Below are 21,813 nucleotides of genomic sequence, written 5' to 3'. Positions count from 1 at the left end.
TAGCGGACAGTGTTTATTTTTATAATGTTTTTCTGTCGCCAGAAGACATACCGCGATTCCGCTTTGTGCGACGGCACTGCAGTTACTCGCTGCACATGCGCAGAACAGGTGCTTGTGCATTACAGCGTGGACAGATAAATAAACTATAACGACGAAGAAAAATGACAGAACTAATAGACCCTTCTTATTAACAGTTTTACAGTATCGCCAGGTTACCCGTAGTGTTCGTTCCCTAGCGGCGAAGGCTATGAACTAGAAGGTGCGCGCTGGAGCAGTGCTATCTGTGCAGGTCTGTATTTCAGTCGGTCTTGGTTTATACAACCGCCAGCGTTACAGTCTCACAGATTGGTCCCGCAGCACATTGCATGGTGATGATCACAGATCACAATGCGCTCATGTATACTCATGTCGTCTATTTTGCCTTAGTATAATGGGATGTATTAGAAAGAGAAAAAAAATGGTGAGCCCTAACCTCTACGGTCCCAGCTTCATGTTTTTCAGCTTTATCTAAATGACTGGCGTCATTATTTACTTTACTTTTTTTTTTTACTATTCCCTCACAGAAGCGCGGTTTCGTATCGGATCAACCAGTATTTACAGGTGGCATAACACGTGTTACCCTTCTCTTTCATTGCTACAGATTAGAAAAATGCGCATCTTCCTTGCGTACCAATCTTCCTTGCGTACCAAAGCATGCTGACAGTACCAGCAAACGATATGTCTCAGAACAACTCTATCCATGACAACGAGGGACGACCAAAAGCGTTCTAAAATGTTCGGGTGATATTAGACAAATTCTATAGTTCACATCAAAGGGAGCATTTTTGTTAAATACGGGCACATGAGCAACGTAAACAGTTCATCACGCCCTGGGGATATTGATGCAGGGTGAAGTCCCTGGTGAACACATTCATCCTATTCATCCCCAACGCTCCTGCCAGAAGGCACCTAGGCTTTGACAAGGGAGCAGCGCATGCGCCATAGTTCAGCCGGTAAACTGGTAGGTCCAACCCTCTTTTAGTTTTCTTTTCGGTCTCCCTTTTTTTTACTGCTTATATCATTTGCTTTTGCATGTTTTGTTTATCCATCTTATGGTTCGTTTCAACCAATAGCATGGTACGCATTGGGTCACGTGACTAACGTCACCGCCATTGAGCAGCAGAATCGTGCTCTAGGCCGGACAGCGGTGATCCCTGTGCGGTTCCCTGGAGTTTAGCTTTGGCTGTACGTAATGTTTTGTTGAGCCCACTTCTCAAAGTTTTAAGTGCAGTGCTTCAACGGCTAATCGCTCATTTGCCAGCGAACGCAATGTCTGATCGCCGGGGCTCCTTGACGGACAGTGGGCACCGAGCGTCCATCCAGCGAGTCGCGGAACCAACGCCGCCATTGGCCAAGCGACGCTTCGTGCACGGAGTTTTGCTGTAGCATTTTCTGACACCCAGTGTTCGCGCCGCTGTTTGCTGCCTCTCAACGATGGAGGTGGAGACGCACGTCGATAAAGACTGCAGCGCGCTTGGCAGCCTATTTCAGTATATCGTCAATGACCTGAAGGTAAGCAAATTTCCCAAACATAAAAACGATCCGTGCCAATGCATCCCGTCGTCGCTGCAGCACTTCTTGAATAAATGTCGCAGTGCTTTAATGTGTGTTCATACATCATGTTGAGCAGACATTCTCACTCTTTACGTATATCTGAATAATTGTGGTTTTCTTTGGCAGTTTTAGTGCGAATACGTAGTTTTCAGTGGTGCAGCCGATGTTGTACAATACAGAGCGTTTTTGGTGTAGGGGCCGGCTGTGCAGTGGTATGATAAAAATGCAGCAGTAGCATTTGATGTATTCCCAGGTATCTGTTAGCCATTAGGATCTTGACTGATCACCTTGCGCTTTGCGAGAACCAACCTGCGTAAACATGAGCTTTTCATTTCAAATGCCTTCGCATCAGCGCGGGTAGTGCGTTTCTTATGAAGCATAAAGCGCGAAGGTCGCGTTGTCATGCAGTAATCTGCCGCCATATCGGTTTATGTGTGGCAAGTACTAGTTATATATTTTTTTTCAATTTTAGCTATAGGTCGCGCGAGCGCAGAAAGTAGCGTTTTGTTTTTGCTTTGTATTTTATTAGCCAGCACATCGTTTCTAGTGTTTAAAAATACATTTTCTGGGCGCCAGATTCGCGCACAAAACGCACAGAAATTTATATGTCTCTTAGTTTTTAGTATTGTCTCTCCTTTTGCCCTAATTTTTTTTCTGTATCATGTGGCACTGGCTGTTATTGATTTATATGTAGTGACAGTCTGGCAGCTTGCTTGCCTTAACTGCTGGGTGCGCTCCGTCAAGTCTCTTTGGAAGTGGCTTTAATCAAACTCGTGGCATTTTGCGTTGTTTGATTGTGCTTTGACGATATTTTTGTACGAGCTGCGGAACGTATGTACGTACCTCTACTTTCAAGCACAGAGTTTCAGGTGTACGCATGCGCGTAACGTAGACGAACAGGCGTTTTGTTTAACGCATGCAAAGGGGCAAGGTAGTATAGTTTACAACGGTGTAATTGTTTTTTTATACCCTTAACGTTAGCTGAACCACAATAATTTAGTGTACTGCTACTCTTATCATTACCGCGCTCATGCTTAGGACAAGCCCGGGTGTCAGCCATCTCAACAGGGTCGGTTATGCTAGCTCACAGAAGAATGTGCACAGAAAAGGCCAGTGGACGCAGCCAGCACGAGCAGCGTGGATTATTCACTTTTGTGCCGACCTTTTGACAGTTCTTGAAGGTGTAACGTAACTCAACTGCAACAGAGAGCACACCCGAGGAGGGATTAATGTGTATCTAGTGGACGTGCTAACCAAGCGACATGTGCTGTCAAAACATAGCTTCCAGCTTACGTTTTCACAGCAAATGGAGCTTACAAGGTTGGTGTCGATGTGTGCGTGCGCGCGCTGTTGTGGCGCAGAACTTAGGCTTCTATTTATGGTTCCAAGCGGCTAAACACTGCTGCTTATTGCATTCTTTTTAGTTTGTACCATTTTGTGTGTGGAATAATGCCTGTACGATATGTTTCGATGTTCCAGCCGGGCACTGTTTTGCAGAGCCTCGTATTCCGCGTAGGGAAGGACTACCCCCCCCCCCCCCCCCACACACACACACACACACACTTCCGATTTCGACGGGAAGGGGAAGATCTTCAAGTCTTCGTTGCAACCGCGCTTATGAAGGGCAGGTGCTGTCCGTAAGTGATGTTTAAGCCTCACGACAAGACAAGCACGTTCATAAGATAGGCTGATGGAAGCGTAGGTAGACATGCTGATGCCAGTAATATGATACGCTGGGACCCATGTTTAAGGCAGACAGAGGTGAGATAAAAATCGAGTTTTTCAGGCACAAAGCGGGTCACTGGTGTTCGGAGAATTAGAAGTCTTGTCGCGGATCCTTTACTTGAATTCTTAAGTAGGCGCCGGATGCGTTAATGAAGCACTCGCTGCTGCAGTGGCTTTCATTTATGGCCATATGTTGTTGACTTGTAATGGCAGTGCGAGCATGAGCGCAGGCACAGCAATGACGCGGTGTTCGAGCGATTTCACATTGCGCGATACGCTTTCGCGGGGTCCCAGCAAAGCCTGCGCAGTGGCGCACCTCTTGAAGCCATCTGCACATGCGCAGCTGTCGCACTGTGGGTCCTAAATCGCTCCAGTGAGTTATCTGGTCAGAAAAGGTGCAGTTGACCGTCCCACCCTGCGTACAGTACATGCGGCGCACATACTTGGCGCCGGAATTAATGCATGTAACGTGGCACGCACGACGTCGATCGCAAACCTCAGCCTAGAGGATCTGGCAACAGTCTCTCTCTCTGCACCGGTATGTGCGTTCTGGGGCGAAATAAGTTGCAATGTAATGCGGATGCGAACAACGTAATAGTAAGTGAGAAGTCCTGATCCCTTTTGACTCAGGGATTGAGGGCACCACCAGACGGTGCCACATGCTGGCCGGCGGTGCGCTTACCTGCACCGTCGGAATTTACCAGCGCGTACGAACTGGCGGATCGCGCAAATTATGGTATAACTCGAATGCACGGAAGGGCGCGGTAACAATTCTGCAGTGCGGACGTGTGCACCGTACCGAGGAGGAGGGGATCAAGAAAGGGGTGAAAGGGATTGAAACAATTGAGGTTTACGCTAGCTCTCTCCAAAATTCATGCTCTGAGAATCGAGCGTCCCGAAGTGACTCGGGCTATGAGAGAGGCCGTAGTGGAGGGCTCCAGAAATAACCTGGGGTGGAAAATTGACATCGCCCACGGACTTTTCGCCGCCATTGGAAAGTGGACGTCGCGGCCAGGACCCAAAACGGCTTGCCCGGTCGATGTTGCTTATGTGCCCCCACCGCGGTAAAAATTCCCGCCCTGCAGAAGATCCTGCGTCGGCTTTACGAGCGAAAAGGTGGCAAGATGATCTGGCACCGATTGGGTGGCGGTTTTTGTTCCGTCAACAGACCTCATGACTTGGCAGCAGCTGCTAACTCGGGTATAGTTCCTGTGAGGTGTAACGGAATTCACCTGGACCCCTAAGCCACGCAGACACGTCCGTACAGCCCTCCACTACGGCGTCTCTCATAGCCTGAGTCGCTTTGGGATGTTAAACCCCGCAAGTCAAACCATAAAATAGAGGCGCAACCTAAAAAAAAAAAAAAAAAGTAGCAGTTGGGAGAGTAGCAAAGTGCATTTACGCGAACAAGGAAAGGAAAGCTTATGTCACTCAACTTTTCTTTTAGCGTGCACGTGTAACTATGCCTCACCTGTTTCGACAGATTCTTCATCAGAGTTCGTCGTTTTTTTAGAACTTTTGTAATTGTTATATAAGTGGAGCGGGAAGGTTGAAATATTGGCCCTGAGCCGACTCGTTATCCGGCATTGACCTTGGCACCGCATACACGTGTAGCTAGCTGCCTGCCAGAGGATGAATTTCGCTTGAGTTAGGTTGTAGAGGATAGGTATTGCGCAAATGGAAACGAAAGTCAAGCTCCTGTGCCTTTTTATTTTTCTAGTGCTCGGACGTGGCGTCGCTAGTTCCCCCCCCCCCCCCCCTTTTTTTTTGTTTTTGTTTTCTCGATACGTAGAACAAGTGCTTTCCTTTTGTGTCTGGTGAATACAGATCAGTGGCTTGCAAGCGTCCTTGTCGCACGGCGCATGGCCACTGCCGTTACGAACTTACTTCCTTTTTTTTTTTTTTTTTTTTCGAATTGCGTGGCACCTCTTGCTTAACGCGATCTAGGGCGAAATTGTGACCACGTGACCCCCGGTGATAGCTGCGCAGGCCAGGCGGCGACATCAGGAAATGTGTCCATTTTGAAGTGTACTTTTGCAAAATAAAGACAGCAAAAGTAGTGCGGGACCGTGGCCAGATGTGAATAGGACGGCACTGCGACACATTTCATTCACCAGTGACGTACGAATATGGCCCGTTCGAATAGCGCGCTGGGGGACCACGTGGCAACCACGTGTCTGCGGCCTTTCTATCGCCGTGGGCCTTGCGGTTTATTCGTGAAGGGACTTGGTTCTGACAACGGTTTCGAGACCGGCTGCTGCCGTGACGGGCCTCTGCGGTCAGGATGCGGTCAAAATGGGTCGCGGCGCACCATTTCGGGAGCTCATTGGGAACCGGAATGGGCTGCCCGTAGAACCGGCGCGTTGTGCTGCCGGCGAGAGACCTTCCGCGGCTGCCGTTCACGGTCTCCGCGGCGGCGTGACCTTCTCGCGGGCCGACCCGGTTGTCACAGCGTGTTCGTCTCTGGCCGTTCGCGGAAGCGCGTCAGTGGGAATATATATTAGAGCTGCAGATAGAGGGCCCGATTCACATGTAGCCGGCGAAAAGCTTTTGCAGCAGTTTCGTCCGTTTACTATGTCGGCGGATGATTGCCTCTCGCACAGCTGCACGGTGCAATGCCTTCGTGATTCCTTTTTTTTTTTTTTTTTTTTTTTTTTTTGGTTCGTCATTTTGACCTTGGTTTACGTTTTCATTGCCAGAACCACTGAAGGGAACAGTGACGAAGAACGAAAGAATCGTGGCATGCATGCTTTGTGCGGTTTCTTAGCGCAGGTGCTGCCTTCGTAAGGCTTGTTTTAATTATTGATGACTCGTATCTTTCGGACGAGGCCTTTGCCAGTACGGTTGCTAACGTCAGAATTTTCAGTGCGAAGCTCATCCTGTCCCTTGGTTATTACTTGTGTAAAAAAAAAAACGGACGGAACTTGGTGCGTTTGCTGGAACTGTTATTCTTCTTTGGGTTTCGAACCGCTTATGCGGCGTACGGTGTTTTATACATTTAATCTGTATTTTAGCCAAGGATTAAAAAGCGGTGCATCGCAGCTGTTGTCAAAATATTTTTGTTCAGGTTAAGGCAAAGTGGGTTTCATTAAGTTGCAGAAGGGGTCCAGAAACAATCGACCCAGTTTCTTCTACCAGATTACCTCCTACGTGGTCGGTTTTTTTTTTCTTACACTTGAATAAATCCAGCGAAATATTATTAAAGAAAAATGCTTAGCGTATCCAAATGCGTTTTGTATCAACGAAGCGTGCGCGCTCCCGAAATGAGTGGACGACTCCGCTGTCGACATTGTGCCGGAACACAGAGAGCTCGGGCCATGATTAGCGGTAAGTGATGAGCAGGCCAACCCAGATGGAGATTTTATTGAGCTCTCGTAATGAGAAATCAAAAAAGCTAGGGAAAGGTTTCACTCTGCCAAACCTAAGTAACCGAAGCGAAAGCGGCGACACGTTTCGCTCGTCCCGCCCCTCCGTCTCTGTGCGGCAGCCTCTCGGCGAGCTACGTCCACTGGATGATCGGATTCGCCTTGTCTTCGCAACCTCTGAGACGCAGACAGTTCACCAGGCGTCTCGATTGGACCATCCGTAACGACTGCTACAGTTAAATTGTCGGGAGCTGTTGCCATCCGTTGCCATGCAACGGCTCCAGCATAGCTGCGGTTGAGTGACGTCATGATTGTCAGGTGACAGAGGCATGCGCGCTTATATAGGTTTCGGAGGCTGAGCATAGCAGCCACGTGCTTTCACCTCTGTTCAAGGTCAAACACGTGCACACGGCGCACGCAGCGAAGAAGCTACGGAGAGGATTAGCGAAAGCTTTCTATTTTAAAAAGGAAGAAAAAGCGCGTATTTCACACAGTTCGTGCAGCCGGTCGAAATGAGCGGCGGCCGCCAACGTGGGTACGGTCAACGCGCACGTTTCACTCGTTCAGAATGAGCAGGGTTTTGTAATGTTTCGTGGCCTTTCTTTAAATGACAGTAAAAACGGCCAAATAGAAGATACTTACGTTGGTAGAAAAACGATTTTATTATTTCTGAACCCCCACTACTACTAAAGTAAATGCGCTTGGCCCTCATAAACATTTTCTGTTACTTATTTGAGTTAACTAGTTTAGCGGAATATTAAAATAACGCTACATTGTGGCAGACGAAACATCGTTGGTTTCACAAAGGTGCGCTTCAGTGCTTTTTTTTTTTTTAATTCTTTGCTCAAGTTGCTGGAAACATCTTATATACTTAATAATGGAGCGAGCAGATGGTGTGGTCTAGTGCGGTTGTTTCTGCGAAGGTGAACCGGATTATTGATAATTGGTTCACAGGAACGCTCTCACACTGGTTGCTGCGCACACCTGAACCACGCCGTAAGGAAGGGAGGAGGGAAAGTGTATAGAGAGAAAGGGGTGCCGTAGTGGAGGGCTCCGGAGTAATTTATACCCCCTGGGGATCTTTAGCGTGCACTGACATCGCACAGCACATGGATGCCACTTCGTTTCGCCACCATCGAAACGCAGCTGCTGGCGGTCGGGATTGAACCCGGGTACTTCAGCACAGTAGTCGAGCGTGTCTTACCACTGCACCAACCGGATTATTGAACAATATGCTTTCAGTACTGTATGGCGTATCTGAATGGCTTCTGCAGCGTTTACTTATACCCTTGTTGATAGACGACAGAAAACTGGCAAGTCACGTTAACTAGAGGAGTGGTCAACATGTTTTAATAGTTTACTCTGCTTTTGCTAGCTACTTTATTGCAATTACGGGATTTGTTGCCGACCGCTGGAGATAGCTGTAGTATATCATTATCTAGACTTTCGAAAAAAAAAAAAAAAAAAAAAAAAACCCTTGATCGGCGATTAGGCTCAGCAAATTTCGGCCGCTGCGCGCTCTTTTCGAAAACCGCATGTCTTCGCTGAACCACAAACTGTGCAGGGCGCACATGTCATGCGCCTCTTTTTGCGTGGTCTGGAACAGGGAGCAGCGGCTCTTACGGCAGCGCGCTCTTCTTAAAAAAGGACTGGCGGAGGCCGAAATTTGTTAAGCCATGCGCCGAGAGAAGTCGTTTTCATAAAAATAAATAAATAAATAAATAAATAAATAAATAAATAAAATGTATATATGGCTGTTATCGACGGCCGGCTACAACTATTATTTTGTGGTCAAACATCTCAACAAAGATTTGTTAACGTACTAGCTGTCGTCATTCACTTTATTCTTTTCCGTAGCGGTGTGTGTGGTCCTGGAGCCGGGAGACCCGGTTTTGATCTCAGCGCACGTTGAACGAACCTCAGGGGGCCAGAATTACCAGGAGCCTACTACTACGACGTCCCTCATAGCCTGGGTCACTTTTGGGACGTTGAACTATCCCAAAACCAAGACAAATCGCCTGGTTTAATGTCCGCTATAATTACAATAGTACAAAGCTGGCTGCAGAAGCCACTTCGGTATGCCGACAACCCTTTAGAAAAAAAAAAAAAAAGTTGTTCGTTGTAACGTTTGTGAACAAATACCCGTGCCGATGATTATAGAGAATCGCAAAACGCTTTCGGTGCCTCTGGCACCGTTAATGTGCGTGTAGACGACGCGTAGAGACCAACACCGATCTGTGACGTAAGCACGAAGAAGTGGCGCTTTTATCGCCAGCGTGGTCCGACTGGGGTGAAAAATAGGCTTAGCGCCCATAGGAATACATGGAAGCGAAATATTGCAAAGCAGTTTTCTAATTTCACGGGTCATCTGTGATGTCGTTATTCGGTACAGAGCAACCATGAACGCCCTGGAATAGATCGTGGAAGTGTGAAATCTCATTACCGAGGCGAAGTATTTTTAAAACACCGTGAAACATATGGGGTTGCTAGTTGAGAGGGCATTCCCGTAGAAACACGTGTAAACACAACTTACCGCAACATTTTTCTCGGTTCAGCAGCGTTGAACCCTTCTCCTTTTTTAGTGGACGTCTTGTACGACGCCCCGAAGTCATGTTGCATGACACACTACATTCTCTTTCAAGTAATGCAAGTCTGACGACTTGTGGGACCGCTCACAGCACGATAAACTGACCGCGCACAGTTGCAGACGACCATACACCATCCGCTGTCGCTAGCAGACGCTCCGGAGCTGGAGGCGGCCGCGGTGGGTATCGCCAGCTACGCTGTCGTCTGCTGCAATGCGCGAAACTTGTTCGGTCCATATGGTTGTATGGCGTTTGACAATTGCTGTTAAATGTAATTCTGTCTAGGACGTATCAGAGGAGCGACAGTATTATCAAGCTTATTTACCCTATGCGGCAGCATATCAGATTGTAAGCAAAACCAAAACTGCGACTCGCTACACCCAGCTTGCCTTTTGGCGGTGTCTGGATTCATAACACCGGTTATTCGGGGAGTTTCAAAGGTAGACTGCCTCCGTAATGACGCACCGTACTTTATCACACACTTCTTCAAAGCGCTGGTCAACGTTTATCAACCGGTCACCACTTCTGATGCTCTGCGAAATAAGAAAAGTGTTCCGGTAAGTTGTGTTTACATGTGTTTCTATGGGTCGCCCTCCCAGCTCGCACCCCCATACGTTTCGCGGTGTTTTAATAATACTTCGCCTCGCTAATGAGATTTTATATTTTTACTGTCTGTTCTAGGGTGTTCATGGTTGCTCTGTGTCGAATAACGACATCACAGATGACCCGTGAAATTAGAAAACTGCTTTGAAATCTTTCGGTTCCATGTATTCCTATGGGCGCTAACCCTACTTTTCACCCCCAGTCGGCTGCGACGCCGCGAGCGCACCCTTTGTTTGTAAACACGGTGTTGGTCTATATGATAAGGCATCCCGCGCAGATTGGATGATGCGTCGTCAGTGCAGGTGTCCCAGCTATGACCAAGATTAAAAAAAGACTGCCTTCGAGTTGAGATCAATGGAATTTCGCTGGGAGTTATGTAAATACGCTCTCATCCGCGACTTCGTAAAGCGCTGCCTGATTCGCACCTTCCGCGCTGTTCGCGACATGGCTTTGCGTTGCTGCTGGCTGCAAGATAAGCATTAGCGGTTGCTGACGGCGCTTTGGCTGCTGCTGCTGACGCACGCTTATCTCGCGAACAGCAGTAGCGCGAAGCTATGTCGCCGGCGGCGCGAGCGTGAATTGCTTCGCAGTGCAAAGGCTTGGCAAAGCTGCGAATGTGGCAGCGTTTTAGGAAGTCTCGGAGGAGAGCGCTGTAATCACGGCGTATTCGTGAGCGCAGCGCTCGCTGTCAAGAGGCTTATGGTTTTACACATTTCGCGAAGCTGAAACTACCGCATTGGAAGCAGCTGAACCGGGACCCTATTCTCGACACACATGGCCGCCGTGATGGCCGCCGTACGGCGCCATTTTTTTTTTTTTTTCTCTGATTGGTTCTCACATGGAGGAAGGAAAGTTCTTCCTTCCTCTCTTTCCTTCCTCCATGGGTTCTCAGAACCAAGACCGACTGAAATACAGACCTGCACAAAAAACAGGGTCCTATGGGACCTCGTGCGCCAACTTTCGTTACCTTTCTCGTCGTTGAGGGCGCTCGGTTGACCTGTTCGTCTGTCGTTTTCATCATCATCAAATCACAAATTAATATAAACAAACTGTACCCAAATTAGAAAAAAAAAGATCTTTGCCCAAGTTATATTTCTAAAACTTTGCCTTTTTGTATTTTAGCGGAGAGTGTTTATTTTTATAATGTTTTTCTCTCGCCAGAATTAACATACCGCGATTCCGCTTTGTGCGACGGCACTGCAGTTACTCGCTGCACATGCGCAGAACAGGTGCTTGTGCATTACAGCGTGGACAGATAAATAAACTATAACGACGAAGAAAAATGACAGAACTAATAGACCCTTCTTATTAACAGGTTTACAGTAGCGCCAGGTTACCTGTAGTGTTCGTTCCCTAGCGGCGAAGGCTATGAACTAGAAGGTGCGCGCTGGAGCAGTGCTATCTGTGCAGGTCTGTATTTCAGTAGGTCTTGCTCAGAACAGTCTCGTGTTTCAAATTTGTGGCGCGAAATTTCGGTGTGTCGAAATGGCTTTTTGCGGTGACGTAAAAATGACGTGAGTGTGAAAACGGATTTTTAGCAGCGGTATTCATGATGCATGGAGGGTATATATAAGTAACTGTGGAGGGAAAACAGAGGTATATATATGATAGACAGGGAAGCACGCTTGTATTACGAATGGACTGAAATGAATCGCCCACTATCAAGAGCCGACTCCTGAATTCTGATTGGCTGACGTTGTGTGGCGCGAAATACGTCATGCATAAACAATTAACGATGACGTCAAAATGACGTTTCATTACGCAAAGGATGTTCTGTCATTGCTCAAAATGACCAAAGTTGGGCGCGGCATTTTGAACCACTTGAGGCGGCCGCGAAAAAAAACAGCGAATTCGACGTGCAGTGTAGGCGGCTGTTAGCTCACCGCAATTTGGTAGAGAGTTTGGTGGGTGGGGAAGTAACCTGACACATCTTGTTGTCATTGCAGAAAGCATTAGTGACGTCATAAGGGAACTTTTCAGCTGTGTCATCTTTTAGAGGATTAATAATGAAGACGCAGATTTACAGCCTCACGAGGGTCGTAGCTACCCTCCCGTTGCAAATGCTTTGCTCTCATAGAGAAACCATCGATCCGCGCCGTCGATGCCAAGTGCACCAATGCGGGCCCGCTAACTCAAGCGGTTGATCTGCGCGAGACGAGGCATTTCAGAGAGCAACAGAACGGAAAGTTGGGCGAGTTGTAGGTTGTTCATGATGGTTTCGTGGGCGCTCTTTAGCACAGAGACGAAGAAGAGAAGAGAAATAAAGGCCCCAGTCCTGTGTTTTCTTTTCTTTGTCCCTCTATTAAACAGCGCCCACTAAACCAACATGAATTTCAGAGAGCACCGCGATGCTTTCTAATTGTCTCTCTGATCGGTTCGTGAGTACAACCTGAGGGGTCATATGGTTCGATGGCTGTGCAGGAACTTCGCGCGACAGGGATCACCAAAGACTTTCTCAAACGTCGGCCCTAAACACTGCCTTTTTTGCCTTGCACTATGCACTCACTGCAATGTTAATGAATTGAACAGCCTTTCCACGATGGGCAAAGCAAGCAAAAATACTCACAGGTTCTATTTTAATAAAGGAATGTATGTTCCATGTACAAGGCACATGTTTGCTTGCCACATGTGATGTGTTTCATATATAAAGGTTTCTTTTAATATGCATGCGGGCTCATCATTTGCTTATTTTTTAGAAAAAAAAAAGTACTCCGGAGCACGTTATGATGGTACGCTGTAATCTTATGATGTAGTTGAGTGACATTTTGTGTTGATTGCTTTTTTAATACAGCCTGAAAGTAATCTCCTACTATTGATTTGTATTTTACCGTTTCGACAGTAAGGAATACGCGCGCGCGGCGCCGCCCTAGCTTCATACCATGATTTCTTCAGTCATCTTTCGCTTTCTTTCCATCCGTTTATTCCCCTCTGCACGTGTACGGTAGCCTGAGAATCGCCTAATTAACCTTCCTGCTATTCTGTTCTACTGTTTCGTTCTCTTTCTCGGACATCTTTTGCGTTTCGCAAGAGCTTTTCGCAAGCCAGCGCATGAAAAGTTAACCGACTAGGTGTGAGGCCCAGCGTATGCCTGTGTGTGTGTGTGTGTGTGTGTGTGTGTGTGTGTGTGTGTGTGTGTGTGTGTGTGTGTGTGTGTGTGTGTGTGTGTGTGTGTGTGTGTGTGTGTGTGTGTGTGTGTGTGTGTGTGTGTGTGTGTGTGTGTGTGTGTGTGTGTGTGTGTGTGTGTGTGTGTGTGTGTGTGTGTGTGTGTGTGTGTGTGTGTGTGTGTGTGTGTGTGTGTGTGTGTGTGTGTGTGTGTGTGTGTGTGTGTGTGTGTGTGTGTGTGTGTGTGTGTGTGTGTGTGTGTGTGTGTGTGTGTGTGTGTGTGTGTGTGTGTGTGTGTGGAAGACTCTCTCTCTCCATCCATCTCTCTGCGCTGCTTTCCGCGCTCTACACAACTCAAGCCGACACAATATGTTAGAAACTTAAGCAGACTTGGTGACCTGACGGTAGCTCGTCATAACGCGTGCCGGCTTTTCGAAAAAGGTTGATAGCACAGCCAGTACCTAACGGTAATTGATACTTTGAGACTGCGAGCGTTGCCCTCAGAAATGGACATTACCGGCTGCGCCGGCGCCTCTTCGTCAGTGCTGGAGCTACTTTGGAAATCTGTCGATTCCTTCTGTTTACGACCAAGTCCTTAAACATGTTAGTTTCTGCATTTAAAAGCCGCTAAGGGAATTTGAGAGGTCATCGGCGCTTATGAACAGCAATGCTACTTTCCGTTCCCATTTTGCACCAGCCCACTGCGAATATTCCATTGCCGTTCGTGCTCTTCAGCTGAAACTCGCGCAGCCTTTCCGTGCGTAGCTGATGCCGAATGTCCGACGGCAAGTATGTCATGACACACTGATACCGCAACGCCACAACATACTTCACTCGCCTCACTGCAACCCGAGGCTTCCGAATCACGGAATGCACCGCAGAGTATCGGTTCCTGCAGGAACACCGTCGTTTTTCATACTTGGCGCCAATATATAGTAGCAGACGATAGCGCGCTTTTTTCTGTAGCTTTATTTCTCTTTTTCTTCAGAATGCGTAACCCGATTGTGTGCTTACGTAACCTGGCACCGTCCTACTGCACACGTCACGCGTACGTCGCAATTTAATCAAAATGGCGAATTGTCGAGAATAGGGACCCCGGTCTATTTTCGTTGTATACTCGACAGGTTTCGTATTCCCACCTGAGTGTTACTATCCGTTAATTATTCAAATAGGCAGAACGAAGAAAAGTAATGGGGGGGGGGGGGGGGGGCACTTTTGATAACGCCTAAAATTTGCCCGATTTAATTTTGGAAGAGCGTGTTGACTTTCTATATATTTGAGTACATACATGTTATCTGGCACACTATGTATATATTTAATCGTGCAGGCGTGCTTTGTAGCCCGAAATATGGGCTTCACTTGAGAAGGGCTGTTGTCGCGCGGATGTCACTGCTTCTTTGAGTTGTGTGCGGCCAATAATATCCTTCAGGGCCCCCGCCCCCACATTGTTTCCGTATGCTTGGTACCCCGCATTAAAACGCAACAGCTGTTATTCGCAGGTAGCGCTCAAGCAGTTTAATTCGTTGATACCAACGTTAAGCGTTGGTATCAAGTTAGGAGTTTGGTCTCTTGAGTGGCTACAGTAGCATTGCTGCACGGTTTGGTTCGCAAGGACAGTTTTGAGTAAATTATGCGTTACACATAGAAGTGGTAAGGCGAGCCACAATGCGTGCCACGTACGTAGAACGTGCCTGTCCGCGTGCGCTGTCATTCGTGTGGTTCGCACGAGACGCGCTGTTTCTTCAGCGCGCGCACTCTCGCGATGTCCTAATGGTCGTCGCGCGCATCCGCGTTTGTGGGACCGCTATAACCGCCGTCTGCGGGCAGGTTTTACTTCCAGTTCTTCGGATCATTTGCGAGCGCGAGGTCACCGTGAGTGGAGAAAAGAGGAAAAATAAAAAGCACGCTCTCGTAATCTGTAGCCGCCGCAGTCTCCTGCTGAGGCGGCTGTCCGCGGCGCCAAATGGTTGCAAGACCGTTGTTGACTGGGGTCGGCGGCGATTGCTCAGCATCATTCGTTGCTTACTGTAGCAATAGCTGAATTCAGTGCTCTCTGTGCGCCCAGCAGCGTGACGGGTGTTTCACTAGCTTTTCAGTATTTTTGAAAACGTGCTTTCGTTTCTCCATTCTGCTCGAAAAATGTGCATTTTTACTGCGTGGCTGTTAATGCCGCAGCCATAGGCGCCCTCAAGGCAAATAGCAAACTAGGGCAGAACTCTCAGCGCCCTCTTTCCGGCGTCCCTTCTCGTAGGGTCCTTGCATCAAAACACGGCGGTCTGGTTGGACCTAAATTTGGGTGTTTATGAATTGTGGCAGCTGTGTCCAAGTTAAAAAACTTCGCGAAGGATAATGCACTTCCGCCTGCGAACAAAATCAGTGGAACAGGTGCAGTATCAAAAGTCCACACCGAGAGAATCAGTCGACAAAAGAGCTAGAAGAAAAAAAAAAAAAGATTTTTCAGGAGGTAGCTGCGGCAGTAGGAAATAGCGGCAGGTCACTTGTTGAAAAGTTTTCCAGTTAAGCTTTTCACCGCCACCACCACCAACTGGCAGGGTCTAAGAGCGGCGCAGGAGTTCCACATGTGCTGTCACTCACTCGCCACACTAGGCTGCGCTGCTTGTGCAGAGGGAAACGCGGTGCCACGTTCACGCTCAGATTTGTACTTTGCCTCCAGCGTAACTGCTACTAGATAAACTTAATGCGCAAGCCGCTTCCCTTCAAGTGGCCCCGCCAAAAAAAGAACTTGGGTAACTTGGAGGCAAGGTTTACTCTTGTTTCCAAGCGTGGAGCGCGCCAACCAGCCGGCGGCCGGCGGATCGGATAACTCAGACCACCCGGTCGAGTCCGCATGGCCCATCGCGAAGGGCGCACGGAGACGGGAGTTAGATTCCGGGCTGCTGTTTACACGTTCCTACCCTGGCATTGTTGTCAATTGAAACGTTCCGATGCCTGCAAGGGTGGATGCGGCACCGCCGACACCTGATCCGATTGCTCATCCTGTAGTAAGCAACCTGGCTGGCGCCTGACTGGCGCCTGACTGGCGATCACGCGACTTGTTTCGCGGACGTCCCGACGGGGTGTCTGCCTCACTGTAAGACGAGTTGCTCAGCACAGACCCGCACATAAAGTGCCACGTGCAAGCTCCCACCTACAAAAAGAGTGCTGTAAACGAAAGACAATTGCGATAAGAAATGCGCGGGAGACGCGCTCTGTTCTTATTTTCGCTTTTACATCGTGAATCCTCATAAGCCAGTCCAACTTTCATTTTGTTCTGTGCGCTCCATTGCAGGGCGTTGCTTCATTCATGATCGATACAAATTTTTCCACCACTGTTTAAAATATCGCTGCAAAGGCATCGCGACAAAAAGAAAAGAAAAAAAAAAACGAATCGTGTGCGTGATTTCTCCCCCTAAACATGTCATGTTTACTCTCTCGCTCTCTTTGGAAGAATGCGTTTGTCTCTCTCGACAAGCCTGTTATGGCTTGCGAGTTTACGAGCCGTTGATTAACCGCACATGTCAGAGTAGGGTACGCTCAGGTGAATATATGAAGAGTGAATTCAAGGGGTCCCACTAGAAAGCAAGTGGTTTTACAAATGGTACCACTTTATAGTTGGTGGTCTCACCAAGGCCCACTTAATTGTGGCTTGTATTCACGTGAACGTTTGCATCTTCGGCGTGTAAATGTGAGCAACAATGTGTTCATTGTCTTGATACATTGAGTTGATATTAGTGGCCGACTTGCTTCTTATGCGTGATTTATGCTTCTGTGCTTGTCTTCCATGAAAGCACAAATAATTATTAGGTTTAATTCTGCTTTGTTTTCACTTTGCCAAGTGGTTCCACATGCAACTGCCCGCTTCAAGGGGTTCCACTTACAAAATTTCCATTTGGGAGAGCTACGCGTTGCTACTAGTGGACGCGGAAAAATGACTATTGCTTTTTGTATACAGTAACTGTCGACTTTTAGGTGAAAACCTCATCCGTGCCGTAAAGGAAGGCAGGGTGGTGGGAAAACAGAAATAGAGAGGCGCGGGCAGTGGAAGGAGGGGAGGAGGGCTTCTTAAAAAAGTGCACTGAGCGGCGCAGTACAGGAAGTCGGATTTATTATTATTTTTTTTTTTAATAACCAGTTGACTTCCAGAAGGCGTGGACGGTTTTGGAACCAGTCCGACTCCTGGGTGGGGTTCGAAACTGAAATGCTTCGTTCCTTGGTGCTGTAAAATGACCTTCATAGCGCAGCGCTGTCGCATGGTGGGGGCGGGTTCGCTTTCGCGTTGACCGCGCCCGGTGTTTCTATCTCATCTGTACGCATCGCGCGGCTGCTGTATGCTGACAGCTTCCATAGAATGGCGCGTTTCAGCCACAAAACTAGCGGGCACGGTCCGATGAAGACGCATAAAAGGACACGGACAAGGACACCGCTCTTTAAAAGGAGAGAGAAAAATGCGCTGGTCGAAAGAAAGTTAGGAAGCGTGTCTCTGTTATGGGTTGATACCGTTCGTAATGTGGGACGGTGAAAGGGTCCCGTGCGAGTCTTCGCATTCTAGGCTTGGTCTGCTCTTAAGTTTCGTCGTTTGAACGGGAGGCAAACAGATTGCGGAATCGCTCCAGCGCTTTCGTGTCATTTAGCTTCTCACAACGACCACGGGATCGCCAAGTTCTCTCGATCTTCCAGCGTCGCGTGGCCTGAGGTGTGTGTCGTCTGTGTGCACGTGGATGGCTCGTAAAACATAACTCGTCTTTTAGCGGCCCCTGTCATGTTGACGACAGCACGCTACCGCACGTGCTATATGTCTAGTGCCGCCCTGTTTTGAGGCCACCTCCGAGCATCTGCGCTCTGGCTGGGCTGACGGCGCAGGCACATGCAGGGCGCAGACTCGACGCAGATACTGCGCACCCCGTGGATCAGGCAACGCGCGTGGCCGCTTTGTTTGCGAGATGCCCCCGCTTGTAGCGGCTGCAGCCATGTAGGGAAAGCATCTCCGTCGGGCACTGAACGCAGCGTTTGTTATGGTAAGGGCATTCTGCGCTGGTCGGCTGTTGCCCGGTGCCTTTTTTATTTTTGTTTGTTTTTCCCCGTGCGGCTGGGGCTACTCGTGCTCGGTGCTGAAGACGGCGAACGATATCCGCTTCTCTGGGAAACACAAGGGGCATGGCGATGATGCATCTGGCCGGGTTCGTTCGAGCTTTTGCTGCCTCGTCTCCAAGCTTTAGCTGGTCTCTGATTCAGTTTATCTCAAATCTTTCAGTGCCTTCGTATACAGTGGCGACAGTTGACAGGAAAGTAAAAATAGGCTTATTGTAAAAAGAATGAATCATTTACATTATGCATTTCATACTACTTTATATTTTTACCGTTGTCAATGTAGCGAGTCCGCTATGAACAGTTGCATTTGATTAGTGAAGGAATTGGTGCAGGGAATGAGAGTGGGCATGCATTGGTTCAAGTTATTGGAGAGAACCCAGGAAGCACTCCAAGAAACCCAATGATTCCATGGAACCCACTTCGATATTTCCGGTTGTCGACCAGGCTCCATTTAGGGTAGTTCTTCACATGCTTAAGGTGTGCCAGACATGCAGATATCTGCACATCACTGTGTGAAGCTGGAGGACAACATAGCGACTCAGTTTCGAAACTGTGGCACACAGTTACATTGAGACAAGCTTTTTTCCATCGTCTGAAAACTATTTTTTTGGAGTGTTACATAACGGGAGCTGTAGCAAGTGTTGATCCTTATGGTAGATCCTGTAAAAGAAAACAGATGTGTATAGTTAGTTTCAGGTTTCGGTTAGAAAAAAACCGTTACTTTGCTTGCCAAGAAAAACCTTGCAGTCGTTTATGCAATTGCTCTTGCTCAGTATTGCTGTGATGGCTGTCATAGATCGAGCATTCTCATTGACAGCATAGTGCATTACAAGAAGGCGCTGACGAGCGCAGTGCAGTGATGTGATTGCTGCGCCAAAAGGCAGAGCCTGCTACGTGTGCTGGCGCAATATGACGAAATACGAGTAATCTGCGCCAAGCCTGCTCCACAAGTCTGCATTTTCTTAAGAACAAAGCAGCACGAAAGGAGTTAATCTGGTCATCTCGCAGTGTGAAGGGCATTCCGGGGATGCGCATGGCGCAAGCTGCGCCGGAGTTTGACTCACGCCCTTGCTCGGCCGAAGTGCTACCGCGTTCTCAATGGGCGTCGGTTGGGCGTCGGTTTTGCTGCTCGCTGTTGCCCTTATGGAAAAGAGGCGTGCACTGGGACAAAACGACACTGAGTGCATACAAGTCCTTCCAGTTATTCTCCGGCGGGCTACGTCAGTGTTGCATCGCAGTTTTTCTGCCTCGCGAGCGAGCGGCTGTGACGCTGCAATCGAAGTTTCTACTGCAGCGTGACTCTGCCGCCGCCGCATTCAGTCCGCTTGATAGCGCGATCCGCCCAACGAGAACCGCTCTGTGCCCAATCTCGTTCTCTATGTCTGTACTTGCGCAAATGGTCCCGGGGAGGGCGCACCTACTGCTGCTCGTAGTTGGGTGCTCGCCGAAGTGATCGCGACTCACCAGAACTATCCAATGAAACGAATTTTGGTAATGTTTATGCGTATATATATATATATATATTTTTTTTTTTTTTTTTTCAAACATAGTTACTGGAATGGCAAACGATGGCGCGCTTCAGTTGACGTCGTGTATGTCTAACCGGCGAGGAAAAAAAAAAAAAAAATTGTACACTAGAAAACAATAAGTGCTTACGGCGGCTCCAAAAGCTGCTCCAATGTGAGGGCGCGCTTCAGTTGACGTCGTGTATGTCTAACCGGCGAGGAAAAAAAAAAAAAAGAATTGTACAGTAGAAAACAATAAGTGCTTACGGCGGCTCCAAAAGCTGCTCCAATGTGACTTCGGCCAGTCACATGACTGATAATGTGAAGATGTGAAAAGCAGTGTGATTGTCATACTTACTGCTTCTGTTTAATTGTTGGTCTTAGCGCAATTTCTGCTAGTGTCACAATGGCGAGCCGAAGCAGCCGGTGGCTGAGCTCGGGAAAACTGTATTGCAACGCCAACTGGCAACAGCTACCTGGGATCGAGACAATCGTGGGGGTGCACCATTTTCCCTACATATGTATGTTGTGTCCCTGTCCCTCTTGCTAGACGACTGGTTTCTTGATGCAGTTTTTCTAAGCTCCGCCACTGGCGGCGTGTTGTATACTACTTTTGCTCGCGACTGTACCTATAGACATTGAATCGTTCCCATTGGTATCTTGTACTGGCTGAAAGAGAAATTTCTCTTAACCTTAACCAACCAGAATGAGAGAGAGAGAGTGTGTGTGTGCTTGTCCGCGTGCGTGCGTGCGTGCGTGCGTGCGTGTGTGTGTGCGTATGTGTGTGAGACAGAGAAAGTGAGGTGAGGTGTGATAGAACAAGTGGTTGAGAAAGAAAGAAATTGAATTAAAAGTAAATGCACTCATGGCCGATGGTGCATGGGAGCCTAATCTGGATGTGCTAGGATCTGTGCTTTTGATTTTGTCATACACAAAATGCCTGCAGATTCTGCTGCACCCTCAGCTTTCTCCCTGCGTTAGTAAAGGCTAGATCACTAAAATGCAACACAATAAGGATTATGAAATGCATACTACACCAGCTCCCGTGCCCTTCCTGATGAGAGGTGTTTGGAGAGATCTTGAAAAATGAGAAAGACTGGTTAAAATTGGCTAATACCATAACTTGATTTTTTAATTGTTTGCTGGGGCATAATATTTATGATGGATAAATTTCGATAATGTTTTGCTGCATGAAAGATATCTGGATAGTTTTCTAGAAATATAGGCTCCAATAGAGGCCACAGATTTCCAATCTGCTTCAAATAAAATTGTAGTGGTATTCCAAAGAAAATTGGTGTTTAAGTATCTGCATGTATTTGGTCTTTTGATGGACATTTGTTATAGATTGGGGACATCTAGTAATCCAGGTATTTTTCTTTTAGGGTGGCACTCCAATATGGGAAGACTTCTTAGCAAAGGCAAGCAAGCTGCATTCCCAGCTCAAGTAAGTGAAGTTTGCTTTATGGTTTTGCATGCCATTTTTACTTCCTTGTGAATATGACTGCTCAACACTTTCTAGTCTCGTGAAGCCTTATAGTTAGAATAGCTCTTAAATTCTTTCATTTTGGATAGCCTCTAAAAACTATCTTTTTGTGCCCCACCTCTGCCTTAGAGCATGGACAATGTTGGCGTTGCTTACTCTGTTCTTTTTACCCCCTTGTGAAAGTGTTCAGCCCATTTATTTATAGCATTAGTAAATATGCAGTCTTTGTCTTGTCATATTAATGCCAATAATAGAAATGAAGGCCTGGGGCCTTCTTTTCTGGCTTTGGATTTTATTTTCATTGCACTGGGGGGGGACAGGTAATTTTGCATGCGCAATTTTTTTTTTCTTTTCTAGGATCACTGCATCGGTCTCAGCAGCCTTCTTAGATTCATTCCAAAAGGTGGCAGATATGGCTACAAACACAAAAGGTAAGTAGGCGGCCCTTCTAGGTATTCGTTGACCTGGAATTATCTTTGGTGTTCATTTATAACAGAAGTCTGAAGCTCGTTTTGTCATGCGGGCTGTGTTGAGAAAATTTATCATTCACAAGCTAGGAACCTTAGAATGAAAAATAAATGAATATAGAAGCAGTAGATGAATCAGTGGAAAAAAATAAATAAAATATAAACCAAAACATTTCGTTCCTAGGCTACTTTCTCCCAATCTTCATGGAAAGAAAAGTTGTGCGTGCTGCCTTCTTTCTTGAAGATTGACGATTGCTTTTTCAGGATGATGTGGAGTGAGCTACTGAAAGAGTACAA

At 47.5% G+C, this 21,813-nt stretch overlaps 1 protein-coding gene across 5 annotated transcripts in view; it reads left to right on the top strand.

The window, feature by feature from the left end:
- The first annotated feature begins 1,119 nt into the window (after positions 1-1,119).
- The window catches only part of LOC146204285 (uncharacterized), an 85,106-nt gene continuing 64,412 nt past the window's right edge, over positions 1,120-21,813 (top strand). For 2 of the 5 annotated variants that reach the window (XM_084589223.1, XM_084589221.1), the window contains exons 1-3: positions 1,136-1,551; positions 20,949-21,010; positions 21,407-21,480. In XM_084589223.1, coding sequence (XP_084445349.1) covers positions 1,474-1,551; positions 20,949-21,010; positions 21,407-21,480 — 214 coding nt within the window. In that variant the 5' untranslated portion in view covers positions 1,136-1,473. Of the gene's footprint in view, positions 1,552-20,948; positions 21,011-21,406; positions 21,481-21,813 lie in introns of all 5 variants that reach the window. The other 3 variants (XM_084589222.1, XM_084589224.1, XM_084589225.1) reach the window with 3 other exon arrangements.

This window comes from Amblyomma maculatum, chromosome 1, assembly GCF_055883805.1.
Source record: "Amblyomma maculatum isolate TAMU_Amacu chromosome 1, ASM5588380v1, whole genome shotgun sequence".
NCBI classification, from domain to species: domain Eukaryota; kingdom Metazoa; phylum Arthropoda; class Arachnida; order Ixodida; family Ixodidae; genus Amblyomma; species Amblyomma maculatum.
Note: the sequence above shows the minus strand (reverse complement) of the source record. Positions and strands in the feature narration are given on the sequence as shown.